This window comes from Falco cherrug, chromosome 3, assembly GCF_023634085.1.
Source record: "Falco cherrug isolate bFalChe1 chromosome 3, bFalChe1.pri, whole genome shotgun sequence".
NCBI classification, from domain to species: domain Eukaryota; kingdom Metazoa; phylum Chordata; class Aves; order Falconiformes; family Falconidae; genus Falco; species Falco cherrug.
Genome location: NC_073699.1, coordinates 104,170,394 through 104,189,215, shown reverse-complemented (window position 1 = coordinate 104,189,215; position 18,822 = coordinate 104,170,394). Strand labels below are relative to the sequence as shown.

Genomic DNA, 18,822 nt, shown 5'->3' with positions numbered 1-18,822 from the left:
AACAAAAATTCCATTTCAAAATGTTTTTAAATGGTGTTAAATTTAAACTACGGTAAAAAATAAGTAGCTTGAAGATAAAATGTTTTATATTGGGTCAATGTAGGTGTTTGGTTTATTTTAAATTTAATTTGTTTCAGCATTTAGTGAAGCTAAATACACTTAAAAATTCCCCCAAACCATTTACATATCCCAAGATCACCCTTTGATATCAGAACTTCCCTCAGAGAACCGTGCAAGTCTTACATGAAGTTCTACAACTTCCTTTGCTCCAACATATGAGAAAAAGAAAATACCTAGCCGGATAATGCACACATGTACCAATGTATCCTTCTTAATAGCAGCTGCATTCCCTTTTTTATATCATTTAACAGTATCTTGTTCTGTATTTTGGATCACAATATTTTGAGGGCCAGGCCCAAGTTTTTGTACCCAACAGATATAGTTAAGGTCCCTGACCACAACTCCTAGACACTATGGCAATATAAACAGTGGGCAAAATGTTTCTTTTCCACTAATTTCTCTTCCACTGGCAGAGGCACCTAAAAGCATTTATGCCCACATAATGCTTTTATGCCATTAGTAGTAGTCATGCCACTATGGCAGAGAAACACTAGGGGTTAAAATTATACACCTGCATTTAATTTCAGTTACACATGGCATAAAAATGTTTTTTTAGAGGGAGAAAAAACCCCAAACCCCTGTTTGTTGCTTGCTGAAAAAGAGTATCATTTATGCAAGGGCTGCAAGCAGTATGCACATACAAATAGAAAGGACATGACATCACTGAGTGACTACAGGAAAGACTGTTCTTGTTATAAATTTTTCTTCATACAGTGATACAGGATTGTGAATACAGTCACATTCTCACACTCAAAGACTTTTACACAATCAAAGTGTGCCAAGCAAGAAAAATATATTGATATTATTTTAATTTACATATTAAGCTTATCATCTCAGAGCAAGTTACCAAGCTTAAATATGGTTTATTCTTTAAAGCATTCCGAGATACACGAAAAACAATTAATTGCCTCTGCCTATAATGAGAATACACTAAACATAAATTAACTGCCTGCCTCACTCTTTAAGAGCCTTCTTTTTGCAAGGTACAATAAATAAAAATAACTTGCATCATACAGCTGCCTAGGGAAAGTAGCTGGCATAAATATACCTACCACGAAAACTAAATTAAAAGATGTTATTTTTCACCACATTCAAGCCACAGTTTAAATGGGGCACAGAATTGCTGGATGTGTACTTCCCTCTATAAAGATCTGTTCCTACATTCACGAGGGCCGAGCGCGAGCACTGCAGGAGGCTCCTGTGGGAACTTTATCTGCACCGGAGCCGCGCGGCCGCTCCCGAGCCGGGCACGCGCTGCAGCAATCACCGGGGCCCGGCTATTTAAAGGCCTATGACTGTCACCCACAGAGGCACAAGAGCAATCGAAACAGCATTTTATTTTTATTTTGGCTCTGGGAGGAGCGAGGTTGAGCCGGTGTGAAAAACATAATTCGAAAAAGCAGCAGCTCATCACTAAACGATTAGCAAAACGAGCACCGACATCTCAAAGTAAATACAGCGCGCGCGTCCAAATAGCCACCCGTGGTATTTTAAGCCCGAGACTCCGGGAGCGCGTACGCGCCGCTCCGCTCTTCCTCCGCCCGCTCGCAGTATGGGTGGGAGAAGCCCCCAGCCCCCGCGCTCCACGGCCGGGCTGAGGCCGGGCGGCCCCCGAGGCGCGGTGCTGCGGGGCACGGCCGGGCACGGCGCCACCGCGCAGCGCCGGTGAGCGCAGCCCCGCGCCGCCGCCCGGCTCCACGCCGGGGGCGACACCGCCCCTCCTCCGCGCTCCCGGGCAGCCCCGGCAGCTGCGCCACCCGCTGCGCGCGACGACCCCCGCCCGGCACGCGGGCACGCGGCGCCGCACGCAGCTCACTGGCCCCGCGGCACGCGCTCGGCCCTCGGGGGCGCCACGCGGACCTGGGGGGCGCCGCCGCTCTGGGCCGCCGGCGAGTCCGGGCCGGCCCGGGGGCTCCGCCTCGCCCCGCGCCCCCCGCAGCCCCGCGCCCGGGGCCGCCTCACGCAGGGCGCCGGGGGGCGGCGGAGCCCGCAGCCTCCAGCTGACACCTGCGCGTCTGGCACCGAACGGCTGCGCCTGTCAGCCTCCGGGAGACGGGCCACCCGCTCCGCCCGGCGGCACGCAGCGGCGGCTCCTCCGCCGCCTCCGGCCGATAGCCAACGGCGGCGCGGCCTCCCTCGCCGCCCCGGGCGCGGCCGCAGGAGCGCGGGGCCGCCCCGGCACCGTTCCGCTGCCGTGGAGGTGCGAGAACCGACGGGCAGGCGGAGAGAAGCGGCTCCGTACCGGGCCTCCCTCCCCGCCGGCCCTTCCTGGGGGAGGGTAGCAGGGGGTTAATCCAGCGGAGGCAAGCCGCCGCCTCGCCCGCAGCCCCCCGCCCGCGTTACACAACGGCGGCGCGGCCGGGCCGGGCGGCGCGCCCCCGCCGGGCGCCACCCTCCCCCCCCGGGCGCTCCCCCGGCACCGAGAGCCCCCGTACCCTCCTCAGCTGGGATCAGCTACCGGCGCGCCGCCACCCCCGCGCTCCCTGCCACAGGCGCCCGCTCACCGCCGGCTCCGGGGGCGGCAGGTCCCGCAGCCTAACCGCCGCTCGCTCGGCTCCGCCGCGCTCCGCAGCCCCTGTCAAGCCGGCGCGGCCGCCCCGGCAGGCACCGCCCCCGTCGCCCGGGCATTGGCCGCCGCTCCGGCCGCTCCCGCCCCCCGCGGAGCCTGAGGTAATGGCTCAGCGCGGGGCCGCAGCCGCCTCCGCTCCTTACATGGCTGCGGTGGCTGGCGCTGCCCTGCTCGCTCCGCTCCGCCCCGCTCGCTGCCCGGTGCCGGCGGCAGGTGAGGCCGGCGGGCGGCAGCCACTGGGCCGCTTCCCTCGCCAGCAGCTGGCGGCGTGGCGTGGCGGGCCAGGTGAGACCTCGCCCGGCCGGCTCCGCGCATCCCGCGCCCCCTCTCCGGGGCCGAAGGGCGGCCCCCAGCGTCATGCCGGGCCCTGGCTCGCCTGGGCCCGGGGTGCCGTTCGGCTGTGCTTTAGGCTGCGGTTGTTGACAAAGCAAGTAAACGCCGTGCAAAAGAGCGGGTGCGCGGTGCGGCGGCCGCATCCTACGGCCTGGCGCTCCCCGGGCCCGCCGCCGGCCCGCAGCCCCCCTACCCTGGGGCACCGGCTGCGCGACCCCCGGCCCGCCCCGCAGCCAGGAGCCCCCCAGCCAGGCGCCCGGGGCCCACAGGGGCGGCGGGCCGCGACTCGGCGGCTGCTGCGCGGGAGTCGGGTTGAGGCGCCCACCTGCAGCCATGAGGGGGGAGCAGGGTGGCCCAGCCCCGGCGCCGCGGAGCCTCAGTGCCTCGGAGGCAGCAGGGGTGCAGGGTGAACCTCTAAAACAGTCATACACCTACACTTGCCTTAAGAAGCACAATAATAATTTATGAGCTATTCTAAAACTACCTTATAAACCCTTAGTTCAGTATCTTATGGCAACCATTGGGATGACCCAGAATGTCATAAATGCTCTAAGACCATGTCATGCTGGGGTGGAGTTTGGCTGCACTACCGACCGGGGGTTTGTGGTACAGCGTGGCAACTGGACTTGCGATCTCTCAAGAGAGCACAAACCAAAATCACGTTGGTTTTTTTCCCCCCCAAGTTTTCTCCTTCATCACACAGGCACAAACGCACCCTTTGTGAGGCCTAAGCTGGCCTGAGACACCAGAGGAGTGCCTGCCATACAGCTGAGGCACAGATTAGGACAGGTACAGCTTTAAATCAGAACATGCTCTCAAGGGCAAAAATGAATGCAATATGGATTAACATGAAACAAGGTATGATAGTAGAGACTATTCTGCTAATGTTTAATATGGGGCTAGTCCTACATTATTTTCAATTCTCTCACCTATCCTACACAGTTTAGAATACAACTATCTGTTTCTGTGACAGAATTTTCTGTCACAAGCCATACCATCAATCTTACAAAATATGCAGAATCAGAATCACCCAAATTTTATTCTGTGATAGAATTCAGACAAATTTCACTATTTATTTGAGCTTCATTTAAAAAAATAAAAACAGGAGGAAGCAAAATTCACAGAATCATAGATTGTTAGAATGGTTTGTGTAGGAAGGGACCTTCCAAGGCCATCTAGCCCAGCCCCCCTGCCACGGGCAGGAACACCTTCAGCTGGATCGGGATGCTCAGAGCCCCGGCCAGGCTGGCCTTGGATGTTGCCAGGGATGGAGCACCCACAGCCTCTCTGGGCAACCTGTGCCAGTGCCCCACCACCCTCATCGCAAAAACTTTCTTCCTCACATCTAGTCTGCATCTGCTGTCTTCTAGTTTAAAGCCATTCGCCCTTGTCCTATCGCTACTGGTCATCCTAAAAATCTGTCCCCATCTTTCTTATAACCTCCCCTTCAGTATTTAAAGGCTGCAGACAGGTTTCCGCAGAGCCTTCTCTTCCCCAGGCTGAGCCACCCCAACTCTCTCAGCCTTCCCTCACAGGAGAGCTGCTCCATCCCTCTGAGCATTGTTGTGGCCTCCTCTGGACATACTCCAACAGGTCCATGTCTTTCCTGTACTGAGGACTCCAGAGCTGGATGCAGTACTCCAGATGGGGTCTCACAAGAACAGAGCAGAGGGGCAGAATCAGCTCCCTCCACCTGCCAGCCATGCTGCTAGTGATGCCACCGGGGTATGGTTGGCTTTCTGGGCTGCAAGTGCACATTGTCAGCTTATACCCAATTTTTCATCCACCAGCATCCCCAAGTCCTTCTCCACAGGGCTGCTCTCAATCCTTTCATCCCCCAGCTTGCATCGATACCGGGGCTTGCCCCAGTGCTGGTGCAGGAGTTTGCACTTGGCCTTGTTGAACCTCATGAGGTTCACATGGGTCCACTTCTTGAGGTTGTCCAGGTCCCCCTGCATGGCATCCTGTCCCTCAGGCATGTCAACCACATCACTCAGCTTGGTGTCATCTGCAAATTTGGTGAGGGTGCACTCAATCCCACCATCTACATCACCGATGAAGATACTAAACAATACTGGTCCCAATGTGGATCCCTGAGGGACATTACTCATCACTGATCTCCATTTGGACATGGAGTGTTTGACCACTACTCCCTGGATGTGTCTATCCAGCCAATTCCTTATCCACCAAACAGTCTGCCCATCAAATCCGTATCTCCAGTTCAGAGAGAAGGATGTTGTGGGGGACCATGTCAAAGACCTTACAGAAGTCCAGATAGACAACATCCATAGACTACATCCCTTGTCCATTGATGTAGTCACTCCACTGCAGAAGGCCACTAGGCTGGCCAGGAAAGACCTGCCCTTGGTGAAGTCATGCTGGCTGTCTCGAATCACCTACTCGTCCTCCATGTGCCTTGGCATGGGAGGATCTGTTCCACCACCTTCCCAGGCACAGAGGTGAGGCTGACAGGTCGGTAGTTCCCAGGGCCCTCCTTTCGACTGTTTTTAAAAATGGGTGCAATGTTTCCCTTTTTCCAGTCACCAGGTCTTCAACTGACTGCCATGACTTTTCAGGTGGCTTGGCAACTACATCAGCCAATTCCCTTAGGACTCTGGGATGCATCTTTTCAGGTCCCATAGACTTATGTACGTTCAGGTCCCTCAGGTGGTCTCAAACCTGTTCTTCTCTTACAGTGGGAGGGACTTTTCTCCCCCAGTCCCTGCCTTGAGGTCCATCCACTCGAGAGGTGTGAGAAGAGAGACTGCCAGTGAAGACTGAGGCAAAAAATTTGTTGAGTATCTCAGCCTTCTCCTTGTCCATTGTTACCAGTTTGCCAGTCATGTTCATCAGGGGAGTACACTTTCTTTGACCTTGTTTTTCTGGCTGACATATCTGTAGAAGCTCTTGCTAATCTTTTTTGCATCTCTTGCTAAGTTCAGCTCCAGCTGCACCTTGGCCTTCCTGATCCCACCTCTGCATAACAGGGCAGCGTCCCTATACTATTCTCAGGATACCTGGTCCTGGTCCCTGCTTCCACTGCCTGTGCATTTCCTTCTTGCTCTTTAGTTTGACCGGCAGGTCTTGACTTACCCATGCTTGTCTCTTGCCTTCCTTTCCTGTTTTCTTACAGCTGGTGATCGAGAGTTCTTGCACCCTACAGCATCCTTAAAGATCTGTCAGCTCTGTTCTGCTCCCCTGTCCCTAAGAGCAGTTTCCCAGGTAGTCCTATTGACTAACTCCTTGAAGTTTGCTTTCCTAAAATTCAGAGTTCTGACTTTACTTTTCACCCGACCCATCCTGACCCATCCTGCTTTCCATTGTTGTTCTGTGCTATATTTAGTGTGTGGAGATGAACTTTTTATCCAATAACCTAACAACAATTTCTGGTTGCACTTTGAAGACCCCATATTCTCAAATAGACAGGGATTTAGAGGTTTAATTTAGCAATTTAACTAAATTTATGTATTTCGTTCCTAGTCCTGAGTGCATACTGTTGAAAATCTGCCATCATCCAGTTTTGGTAAAGATAAATGAGTCACTAAAAGAAATCAAGGATACCTCAAGGGCAAGCACGTTCTGCCAACCTAATCCTCACTGGCTTCCATTCCATCTTTCAGTTCACAGTTTGCCAGGTAGCTCACCCTCCAGGGGCCAGGGTGGGGATGAGAAAAAAGGTTAGTTTCTTTATTTCTTTCTTCAACTGATGTTTGTTGTTCAAGACATTTATCTCTTACACCTCCCAAACTAATTTTTAGAGAAATGTAGTATAAAATCACAAAATCCCATTTTAGGGTTGTCTGTATTGGGTTTACGTGGCAAGGTTTTGGTAGCTGGGGGCTACAGTGGAGGCTTCTGTGAGAAGCTGACAGAAGCTGCCCCTGTGTTGGACAGAGCCAGTTCCAGCTGGCTCCAAGACGGACCCACTGTTGGCCAAGGCTGAGCCCAGTGGTAGTGCGCTCTGATAGCATATGGAAGAATGAGGGAAAACCACTGCACAACAGCAGCAGCAGCAGCCAGGAGACAGGAGTGAGAATATGCGAGAGAAACAGCCCTGCATACACCAAAGTCAGTGCAGAAGGAGGGCAGGAGGTGCGCCAGGCACCAGAGCAGATGTTCCTCATCAGCCTGTGGTGGGAGCCCATGGTGAGGCAGGCTGTCCCCCTGCAGCCCGTGGAGGTTAAGGGTGGCGCAGATACTTACCTAAAGCCTGGGGAGGACCCCACGCCGGAGCAGGTGGATGATCCCTGAAGGAAGCTGTGACCCCATGGGAAGCCTGTGCTGGAGCAGGCTCCTGGCAGGACCTGCAGCCCTGTGGAGAGAAGCCCAGGCTGCAGCAGGTTTGCTGGTAGGATCTGTGACCGCACTGGAGGTCCCATGCTGGAGCAGGCTGTTCCTGGACTGCACCCTGTGGAAGAGACCCACGCTGGAGCAGTTCATGAAGAGCTGCACCCCATGGGAAGGACCCACACTGGAGAAGTTTGTGAAGGACCGTCTCCCATGGAAGGACTCCAGGCTGGAGCAGGGGAAGAGCAAAAGGAGGAAGAAGTGACAGAGGCAAAGCGTTATGAACCGACCACAGCCCCCATTCCCCATCCCTCTGCGCTGCTTGAGGGGAGGAGGCAGAGAAGTCAGGAGTGAAGTTGAGCCTGGGAAGGGAGGGGTGGAGAGGAGATGGGTTTGGGTTTGTTCCGATTTCTCACTACCCTACTCTGTTTAATTGGTAAGAAATTAAATTAATTTCCCTGAGTCGAGTCTGCCTTGGTAACGATGGTAATTGCTGAGTGATCTCCCAATCTTTATCTTGATTGATGAGGCTTTTGTCATAATTCCTCTTGAGGAAGGGGAGGAATAGAGTGACTTGGTGGGAACCTGGCAGCTAGCCAAGGCCAACCCACCATATTATCACACTAAATAAAGCAATGTAACTTTGGATTCATTTTAATCCTGTGTGTAAATGAACTTTTATATTTTAAAGCAGGAGCCTGGCCAGTTCTTTGTTTGCGTTTATTTTCATTTTTAATGCGAGAATGCTATCATTGAGTGCTATGTGTGCCTTGACATTTATTCAAAAATAAAATCACGTGACTGCCAACATGCATCTATATTGTGGATTTCTGCCACTCTCTATGCTTACTTTGCATGATGCAATTACACTGTTACAATTAATTCCCTAGAGCTCCCAGAAGCCTTCTCTCATCCCTGCAAAAAGAATGATTTTTCTCAGTGCAGAAAACAATCTATTCAGTTGTACACTGGTAAGACAGTAGTGCTCTGCCACAGAACAGGGCCTTGCAGCAAATCCAGAGTAGTCCAGCCCTTGATTAGCTCGCTCTCCTCTGGAAGTCCATTCCCTCTCAAGGAAACAAGACCCTTGACCACAACCTTGAGACCTCGCTATCTTATCCTAAGATTGGCTGCCTTTCCCCAGGGGGCTAGCACAGCTGTGCTTGCAGGCTGTGGCTGAAGGATACCATCTTTTCTCCTAGGCACAGGCCACTGCGTAAGTCCACATGCAGCGTGACCCGATGATTTCTCAGTGTGAGCTAGCATTGTAACTTCTCTTTCGCTCTTTGAAATAAACATTTGAAAATATGATTGATAAATGTCATTCTCTCTGATGGATTCTTGTTAGACATTCCCAAACCACTGCAGCTGGAGAACATTTCCTTAGAGTGCAGGAATGGAGCAGAGTGCAGGCACTGGCTGTATCCTGGATCCCGCAGAGACTTTCAGAATGCAAAATTCCTACAAGCTGCAGTTTGAGAATGAACTGGCTTTCTTCTGGGCTAATGGCAACAGAGAGTAGAAAAACTGACCCTACATTTTTTCTTTTCAGAGGGAAAACTCCCTCTAAATATTGTAGCACAAAGCCATTACTTAAAAGGAAAAAAGTCTTTCTTGAAGCATTCAGTGATGTGAAGGTTATGACCAGAGGCATTTCTTGCAGGGGGGTGGGGTGGGGGGGGAAGCTTTTTAAAACTACCCATTTCACAATAAGAAAAGCACAACCATACTTCTTGCTGAATTCCAGAATATTACTGATTTTAATTAACACTACGAGAAGTATACAGATCTATTAAAAATAAAACTGTACCTATTCCCCTACCTCATTCTCCCTGTCAAGTAACATGCCAGTTCTTTCAAGGCAAAGTCTTTTGGGAGGGAGGTAGATCAGCTTCCTGCAGTTGGGACAGCTTCTTTTCAAGATCCTATAGTTATTGCCCATCCTTGTTATTGATATGATGTTTATCATATGAATTCTGTTTAAAAGTTTTGTTATTTTAAATATGTTTTAGCTTTTTCCTCCTTCCTTCCCTAGTTCTCTATGAGATGGAGAATTCTTCTCTGCTTAGGCAGCTCCTTTGCTAATACACTGAACTAGTTTGACTGGAGTTGGAAAACTTTGTGCCCAACAGTAGTTCCTGGACTGAGAGAGATGGACTGCAGCACTGACAAAGTGATGGATTACATAAACAGTGGGTGTTCAGTGAATCAGCAGTGACATCATACCTTGAGCCAGAACTATTAAACAGTAAATAAAAAGATTTTTCAAGTCATCACGCCTGGGTAGTAAAATGTAACATCAAGACCTTATTATCGTTATAAAAGGTCACTTTAGTTCACTTGTAATTTTCAAACATTGTAAGTTTTAATCAGAATACTTGTGTGTAACAAAAAGTATTAATTTGGTTGAAACTTCCATCAAAATGATGGAATAATTTTTAAATGCCGGTAGTCACTCCATTTAGAAAACCAGGTTTTTTCTGTTGTTGCTTTTTTTAGCCACTTCTTGGAAGAGTTACAGAAACTAAAAAGCAATCAAGTTTATTCCAGTCTTTCATTTGGTGAAAATCAAGTACCATTTCCCAAGTTATATTATGTTATACTAACAGTCATAAATATATTGTCATTTGTATAAGTATGTGCAATGTATGTATTGTCAATATGTCATACTATGTTACACATAGTTGATTTATGTACAGCTATATGTACAGTCTCGATCATTTAAGGAGGGCAAAACCTAGCTACCTGCCAGACCCCCACTAGCAGTGCAAATACATTTTTTAGATATAAAATTACAAGGAATATTTAATTGTATAAACAACGTGGCAGAATTTCAAATAGGTAGACAAGCATAAAGGGCCATTCTTGTGCACAGGAAGTATGACATAGAACATTCTGTATTTTGCAATGTTCTGTCCAGTAACTTTGTAGAGAAACTAATCCAATTATGTTTATGGAATCTGTGCTGCTCATCAATTTTACTAGAATATAAATTAATAATAAAATCATGCAAATATACAAGCCAGAGTTCAGGAGATGTGTGCATGTATTATTGAAAATACTTGATCACACAGTCCTGCAAATGTCTGACTATGATAGAATTCCTTATTTATTTGCATTTGCCAAAGGTCTCGTCACAAACAATGTTAATGAAAAGCTGAACTTGAATCAGAGCACACAGAGCTTCAGAAGCTATAAAGTTAAAGAAATGGCCTATGTTCTTCACTCATCTCTGTTGCACACAGACCCTTTTGGGGAGTACCTTATCACATGCTCGCTCTTTCAGATGGAATGCTATTCTAACCCCTAGTCTATTCTTTTCCCCAATCACCTACCAAAAAGTGAAAAGGAACAAAAAATAGGACAATGCATAACAACTCTAGAAAAGAATAAACTTCTGCAGCAGATCCAATAATTTGGACCAGATTTAAGAAAACTGGATTCCAGCAGTGTATTTTGTACAGGCTTTCCATGGAGCAGCTAGCAACATGCTCAGTTTCTATCTGCATCTGTTTTGCGGACATAAATTGGGGACAATCCATTTTACAGTAAGGATAAATCCATTTTACAGTAAGGATATATGAGAGGCATAGAAATATTGTAGCACAAAGCCATTACTTAAAAGGAAAAAAGTCTTTCTTAGGGAAGCATTCAGTGATGTGAAGGTTATGACCAGAGGCAGTTCTTGGTGTGTGTGTGTGGGGGGAGGAAGCTTTTTAAAGCAGGTCCTTCATGCACTGAGTATCTTTGCTCTATATGAAGTGACTTTGTAGTTAAAGCCACTGACTTTGAGTTTAAAGACGGCACATTCAAAAGCCCACAGCCGCTTCTCCTTCTAAATACCTGTTTTCTGCATCACAAAGACTGAAGTAGTTGCTGCAGCCTTATTGGTTTTCTGATTTCTTTTCCCCTCAGTTAACTGCTGAAAAACATTTTTTGTCCCTTTTTGGGTAGTTTATTCAATTTATCACATATAGTCGCAACTTCACTCTATCTTTCTTAACTCAGCATTTATTCAAAGCCCTAAAATACTCTGTGGGAGGAGATATAAATTGCACTTTTGACAGGAAGGGTGATGGTTAGGAAGTGAACCTTAGAAGTGCAGAGAGGGTAAGCATCAGTGATGTCCAATAACAAAGATTCAGCAATGCAGTTAAGACAGTAAACAAAACCTGATGACATTTATATGGAAATGGCCACGCCAAGCTATTTCCTTAGTGCAAGACTTTTTCAGCACTGTTCTGCCTCTGGTGACCTACATTCTGGAATGCTTCAAGGAGAAGTAGGGAAGCCAAAATGAAAAATAAAAACTTTACCAAGTCTGCCCACAGAACAAAAGCAGCCCTTCAGGTCCTCCCGGCAATAAGCTGCTAGAATCTGAGAAGCTGGGTACTTTTTTGTTCAGTTTAGCTTAAATTACTTCGTGTCAGCAGATATGAAAACATACAAAGCGTGTCTTAAACTCACCCATTTGTTCATCTCAAATGTTGCTGACTGCCCCTGGCACTAAATTCCACAACTGTTTTCTTTGTGTAAAAGTAAGAATTCTTTTACTGTTACATTGTATAACAGACTACTGTTAACAAGCATTCATTGATTAGGAAATGAAGTGATAAGAGATGTAGATTTGTGTTAAAAATAAGCAATAGTTATCCAAGCAGCTACCACTCATCTTTTTTCTTGGCTAGAGACAATAATATAAGCCTATCCAACACTCTTAGTTGTGACACCTTCTTTTTCTAGTAGTGGTAAGAAAAACAGCTTTGTCAGAGCGCATCCCATCAGTGCGAATAAACCCAGATACCGTATGTGGACTTACGCAATTCAGCCTAGAATCAAGATGTGAAGTTATAGCTCCACTAAAACTGAGAGTTTTACCATTAACATGAAAGCAGTTAGCATTTCGTTTGCAATTCCCTTGCTTTCTCACCTACTGTTACTCAATAAAGCCATAGAAAAGTCAGTTTAAAACCAAACCAAGCCAAACCCAGACTAAAACAGAGTCTGTTCTGTACTTCTTAGGGAGCACGTGGTTCAACATGACAAGTAAAGGGCCAAACATAACAAAGGTGCTCATATTCTGTATTGTTTGATTTAGGTCTAACGTTATATTTGGCCACTTAGTGCTTACTCCCTAGAAGTATTTGAATACCTGAATCCCACTCTTAATTTAGGCCTTCATCTACTACAAACAAAAGCCAAACAATGACAAAATACAAAGCATGCAGTCAACTAGAGTAAAACCAGAGTATTTTCCAGTCAATAATGACAGCTAATACAAGAATCCTTTTTCCTACCCAATGGAAGTGAAGACTGTTCTTTTCACAGTGAAAGGCACAGACACATTCTGTCAAATTTTGGCTGAAGCTGATCAAGAAATCCTGGTCTTAAGGGTTTTAGGTTAGACCTCTTCCACTTTTACCCCATTGTGGCAGAATGTCCAAACGCAGTACTTGTCCACATCTCAAACAGGCAATTTCATGCTCTCACATGTCCAGGTACTGCTACAGGCAGGTTACTCTGTGTCAGACTGTGAATGGGGATACCTGCACCATGGAAAGATGCTCTGCTGCTTCTGCTCTAGGACTGTAAAACTCCTGCCCTGCAGTGAACACAAACAGCTAAGTATAAGGAAGAAAAGAAATGAGACATTATACTGAGGTGTAATGAGGCATGAATTGCTAAAGGACATTCTAAGCCTCAAATCTGGAGGTTTGCTATGTCCTTGCTCTTCCCCCCCCCCCCCCTCCCCCATTTTGTGTGCGTGTGTGTGCGCATGCACATCAAGTAGCCATACAAGTCATGTCTGACAAACAGCAAGGCTATGTTGTTTGCATTACCAGACTCAAGCATGGGATCAGGCTTCTCCTAGAATAGTCTCAGATCGCATTTACATGATCATGGTTAAATGATCACTAAATCACACCAGCAGAGTGACCCAGAACAAACAGTACATAGTTTGTCAGCTTTGTGCTTTTGTGTTGGATATACATCCTATTTAGAGGAACAACAATAACTAGTGCTCTGATTGCATCACAGAGGGATAATACTTGATGGGCTTGGGGAAAAAAACCTCCACAAACAAAACCCAAAATCAACAAAAAACCCCACTCCATTAGTACTAAATTATCAAACAAAAAATGTTTCAACATTGGAAATTTGTTTAATATGCTCCCATACTCTTTTATTACAGCAGCAGAACCAGTAATGTGAGCCAGAAAGATGCATTTGTCTCATAAGACAGAGAGATTTGACAATAACTGGAATCAGAGGGGCAACTTCTTCAGATTTGTAAGGAAAGCAAAGTCCTTATGGCAGTTGGCTGCAATGTACTCAAAGCTGTGATTTAGCAGCTACCATCTCAACTGAGCTGTATAGCTCAATTTCAAAAGCCTTGGCTCTGTGAATTGTTACATTCCCCTATAAGCCAATGATTCATAAATAATTGGCTTAAAATAATATTACTTTGCTTTATTAAGTGCAAGTTTTATTTTTTAAAAGCACTATTAGTCTAGCAGAAAAGTGCTAAGCAAAAAATCCAAGATGAAATATAAGGGTTAAAAAAAAAGCATTGTGTGTTATAGATATAAAATCTTTGGCAAGGTTTTACAAAATGCAATTGTGGACTACTTTTTTCCCAACAAAGTAAGTCAGCAATAAAGCCACTAAATGTTGCACTGGCATTCTTTATATACCAAACTACACCCAGATGCATCTAAAAAAAATCAGTTTACAAAATGACCGTCTCAGAACACTTCCACCAGTTATTCATGTCCAGAATAGTGTTTTTTATAATGAAGCAGAGCGCTATGTTTCATGGCCACTGGTCTGATAATCCATGTGCACTCTTCTTCTGGTGGCAGGAGGGGAAGATGGTGCACACTGGCTGATGCAACTCTGTATTTTGGAATTTAGTGGATTTTAATTTAAGAGAGATCTAGTTTCACAAAGAGATTGGGGTTTTTTCCCAGGTAAAACCTTTCAGAGACTAAACTCATTATCTCATATCTTTCTAGCTGATGGGAAGAGAAGCACAGAGGGAGGCAGACCTTTGCACAGTGCTCCCTGGAACAGTACATGGACACAGCACTGCAGAGAAACAGAAGCATCAAGGCTGGTATGAATCAAGCAGGAAACATTTAAGTGTGAAAGCAGAGGGGGAAAATAAACTGCAAGTGCTAGCAACACCCGGATCAGCTGGTGTATTGATGGTGACTGGGCTGCCAGTGCGGCTGGTGCGAGCAGGCCCAGGGCTGCGCTGCGCGTCCCCACGGGCTGTGCTGTGCTGGGGCTGCGTGCGGCCACCTCAGACCCCGGCTGCAGCTGAGAGCCCGTGGGCAGCTCCCGCTCTGCACTGTGCCACCTGCACGCCCTGTCTGAGCCCAGCCGCACCACGATGGGCTCGCACATCAGCAACCGTCAGGAGCTGCTTTCTTGTAAGAAAATTACTCACTATCTCTAAGGACCAAAAAGGAGGATTCCCTCGGCAGATGGCACCCGTACGGTGTGCCCTGGCAAAATCTATCCAGGGTCCATCCGATGGTGCATGCGGACATGCAAGTGGCAGGAGGAGCCCTGCACTGTCCCTCTCACCCCTCGCACAGCCCAGACCCTGGTGCACAGCAGGCTGGCATGGCTCGGCACAGGAATGCACAACTTACTGACATGCCCACTTTAGTGAGACAAAGGACAGACTGTTTTCCAAAGCGGTGGCAAAAGGATAATTAGTAAGTTAGTAATGTTACCTAATGACTTTCAGAGGTAGGACATGATGAAAAAAACAAAAGATGACCAAACTGTGAACTTACAAAGGTACAAAAGGTATGCCCAGAGAACCAGGATGTGGTTACTGGTCAACAGTAATCCAGGAGGTGTGATGAGGATTTAGAAACCAGCGCTCCTTGCTCTGTCACCAGAAGTAATCCTGGCCAGACCACTCAGATACACACACCTTAGTGCTTCTGAATATGTGAGTACACAAGAAGAGGTCTAAAGAATGGGTGACATGTAAGAGAGTGAGCATAGGTAAGATGAGCTTTAAAATAAAAATTGCCATCCCTTCCTGTATGGTCTTGCATCGAGTTTGCTTACATTAGATGCCACATCAATGGCATGCATTGCCATTACTGAACTTCGCTAATTTAGAGAAACAATAGTCTATAATAAAGAGTAGCATATATCCCCAGCCAGGTGTCTGCACCCTTTCCTGCTCTGGTTTAACATAGGAAAGCAGGTCTCACTGTACTACACGTGTGGGAGCATCGCAGTTAAAAAGAAGTTTCAAGTCATGGAACATTGCTAATATAGTTAACTGGTAATTAAAAAAGTTCATTATTGATTCCAATATTGAGCAATAATGACAAACACTCAGCTAGAACACCTCAGCTCCCACCCTGACCCCCCTTCCCACACCCAGCCTCTGTGCCACAAGTTCCACCCAGTCCAGCCATGAGCACAGTTGGTGCAGGGGGCGGGGGTCGCTGTGCCGCCATTCCCTTTCTTTTGCTGCTTTTTTGTTTTTTACTCCATCACAGGTCCCTCCACTGGCCCCAGGACTTCTGGAGTGGTACCCAGCCCTGGGTCTCCCCTCCGTCCTCTGTCAGTGGCTCTGTGCACCAGGCCTTTCTGGGGCAGCTCTTTGCTCCAGCCCCTGCCCAGGCAGCGACATGCTCCAGCACTGCCCTGGCACCTCTCCTTATGCACCCATGTTGCCCAGCCCTGTTCTGTCCCTCGCCAGTCCCGTGCCTCTCTCTTTCTTCAGCACCCCTCCTGCTTGGCATCTCTCCCCTACCTCTCCTAGCTGTTACCACCCTTTCTTAAACAGGGCTCTGCAGAGGTGCCATGAACCGGCTTCTTGGCTGTTGCTGAGGGGCTGTGATGGGCACAGGGCCATGCCTGGCCCCCTCCCACATGGGTCACCCTGCAGCCCAGCCGCTACCGAAACCTTGACAGTCATGCCCAGTGCGGGGAACCTTGCGTGGCCAAGAATATCTGAACAGTCAAATCCAGGTCGTTGCAGCAATGGGTACCATCACTGAAATGATGCCAGCCTCCCAGGATACAGTAATCTCTGCCTGAACTTTTCCATACACCCATAGCTTTCTTTTAGTTGTTCTTGCCTTTTTTTTTTTTTTTATTATTTCTTAGCCATCAAAGCACATTAAAAGAAGAGGATAGGTCTTATGTTAGAGATACAGCATAAAGACAGAAAGAAAAAAAGAGAGAGAAAATTGTTTCTTCACATCCGTACAAAACAAAACATTGCACCTTCCTTCTCCGTGGCAGAACCAGAAGGATGTTAAAGGTTGTGTTCCTTAAAGGGCTGGGTATTTAGTTTCGCACCTGGGCCTTTGGTTTAACAGGTTCCTTAACTAAGGCCCAAGAAAAGGGAACACCCATACAAAGCAACACCACTGGGCGACATGGCCAGTTCAGAGCAGGAGGATACTGAGCAATAAAACCAGGTGACTCGGAACTGCAGCAATACCTTACAAGTGGACAGTATAAAACACTGAACCTTGGGCATTAGCTGAAGAAAATCCAAAATTGGAAAGTAAACATAAGGACACGTATTAGCTACCAGTAAACCAAAAATATGAGGTTACTGAAAGGCAAACACGTTCTAACATTGTGTTAAACAGCCTTTTCCAGTAAGGCTGGAAGGAATCCATGGCCGCTCCGGCTTCTTAGTGAAATAAACGGTGGATTCAAGCAGCAGCGCGACCGAGGGGCTGCCGCTGCGCGGCGGCGGGCAGCTGGTCTGGCCGGGGGTGCGCGGAGGCGGCTGGGCCTGAGCGACGCCCCCGCGCGGCGCCCCCTCCCCGAACACCGCGCCCTCTCGCGCAGCGGCCGGCAGCCTACCCCCGCAACAGGACGGGGACGGGGCAGATCTTCGGGGCGGCACCCGGCGGCCCAGGTACGCGGGTGGCCGGGGGACCCCGGCAGCTGTCGGAAGGCGGCTGCCAGGCGGGCGGCGGGGACCGGAGGCGGGTACCGGCGGCATCCCCGGGCGGAGCAGAGCGGTGCCCGCGTGCGGCAGCGTGCCGCCGGCGGGCCGGGGGGCGGCCTCGCCCCCGCTAGCACAGGCGGCGGGGCAGGGGCTGGGGGCCGGGCAAACCCGTGCGGCGCAGCGAGGTGCGTTCGGGTCCGCCGGCCGCTGGGCGGGAGCGGGGCGGGCCCCACGCGGTCCCTCGCCGCGGCCCCCCAGCGCCCCCGCGGCCCCGCCGCTCCCCGCCGCGGCCGAGCCCCGGCCACCCGCGGCCCGTTTTGCCGGGGGATGGGGGGCGGCGGCAAAGGCTTTGCGGGGGCCCAGGCACGCGCCACTCACCGCCCGTCCGTCGCCGAGCGGCGGGTCACCGTGCGGCAGGAGGCGCGGGGAGCGGGAGCGGGGAGCGTGGAGCGTGGAGCGGGAGCGGGGTGTGGGGCGAGAGCGGAGAGCGGGCTGCCCCGGCGGGGCTGCCCTGGAGCTGCTGGTGACCGGCTGCGGAGCCCCCGCTCCCGTTGCGGGGAGCACCGCGCAGCTCGCGGTTGCGGCTTGTTACAGCTGAGGCGCGTGCAGTTCCTCCGCAGTCACAAAGCGGCACGGGGAGCGGAAAGGGAAGGTAAGGATGTGGTCAAAAGCAAGATTTTCTAATTAGCAGTGCAAGATTAGCTAATCCTCCCCTCCGGATTCCCTTAGCAGTCCACACACAGGCAGCGCACTTACGTTTTTCTTCATACCATATAAACGCAGGTTCTTCCGCTGGGTGTTCACAGTGAAGACGGGACGAGCTGGGGGGGTCTGCCTCTCGCTGCCTCCGTCCCAGTTCACTCACTCCTGCGAGGCAAAGACGCTACGTGGGAGGCTCAAAGCCTTCACCCTGCAAAGCCTGGCCGGTAACTTCTTGCAAAGAAAGAATACCAAGCAAAGAAACAAAAGCAAAAAAAGGTGAGGAAATGTCTAGAGGTTAAATTGCACTACTTGAGAAATAATATCATAGTACACGATATGCATAGCAGAGAGAGATACACCTTGACACCCTGGTGATGTGCTGAGGAAGCACCCGCTTTGCCTGTGCCCACGCAGAGCTGGCACAGCCACCCTCTGCCTGGCCCTTCCCCCTGCGAGCCAGGGAGCCAGAGCATCGCGGGCTTTTGACCACCTTGCCACAGGAGAATTCATTCACCATCCTGTACAGCTCTGGCCACCCAGTTAGGTATTAAAAGATTAAAACCAAACACTGATAAAAACCGGCCAAAGGCTATGGAAAAATTACCAGATGTAGATAAGCCAGCCCTGAGCACACAGAACAGCAATAGGTCGTACACTTTCCAGGAAACTCAGTTGCTTGGAAGAAACTCTGAATTACTGCATTTTCCCTCTTTCTAGTTTTCTCTGACTAGCCTTTTGATTCTTCAGCAGAGTAGCACAAATTAAAACCAGTGCAAAACTTCCGGTTTACTTACCTAGTTCTTTTAAGTAGTTTTTACAGCCTTTGTTACAATTGTCCAGTTTCCCACAAGACTACATGCTA

General features: G+C 49.1%; 2 protein-coding genes across 2 annotated transcripts in view; both read right to left on the bottom strand.

Moving 5' to 3' along the window:
- TPPP (tubulin polymerization promoting protein) overlaps window positions 1–2,663 on the bottom strand; it is a 66,924-nt gene extending 64,261 nt beyond the window's left edge. The window contains exon 1 of the mRNA XM_055705541.1: window positions 2,556–2,663. The gene's annotated coding sequence lies outside the window, so the exon portion shown is untranslated. The remainder of the gene's footprint in view (window positions 1–2,555) is intronic.
- On the bottom strand, window positions 1,933–3,048 carry LOC129735591 (uncharacterized protein C10orf95-like). Its single transcript, XM_055704824.1, has 2 exons — window positions 2,833–3,048; window positions 1,933–2,388 (listed from the first exon to the last, which is right to left on the bottom strand). Exons 1-2 carry the CDS (start codon window positions 3,046–3,048, stop codon window positions 1,933–1,935), a joined length of 672 nt encoding a protein of 223 aa, XP_055560799.1.
- Window positions 3,049–18,822: the final 15,774 nt, after the last annotated feature.

Coding starts and splice junctions, on each gene's coding strand:
- LOC129735591 (XM_055704824.1), bottom strand. CDS start 3,048: ATGACGCTGGGGGCCGCCCTTCGGCCCCGGAGAGGGGGCGCGGGATGC. Junction 2,389..2,832: donor GCGCCAGCCACCGCAGCCAT/GTAAGGAGCGGA, acceptor ACCCTCCCCCAG/GAAGGGCCGGCGGGGAGGGA.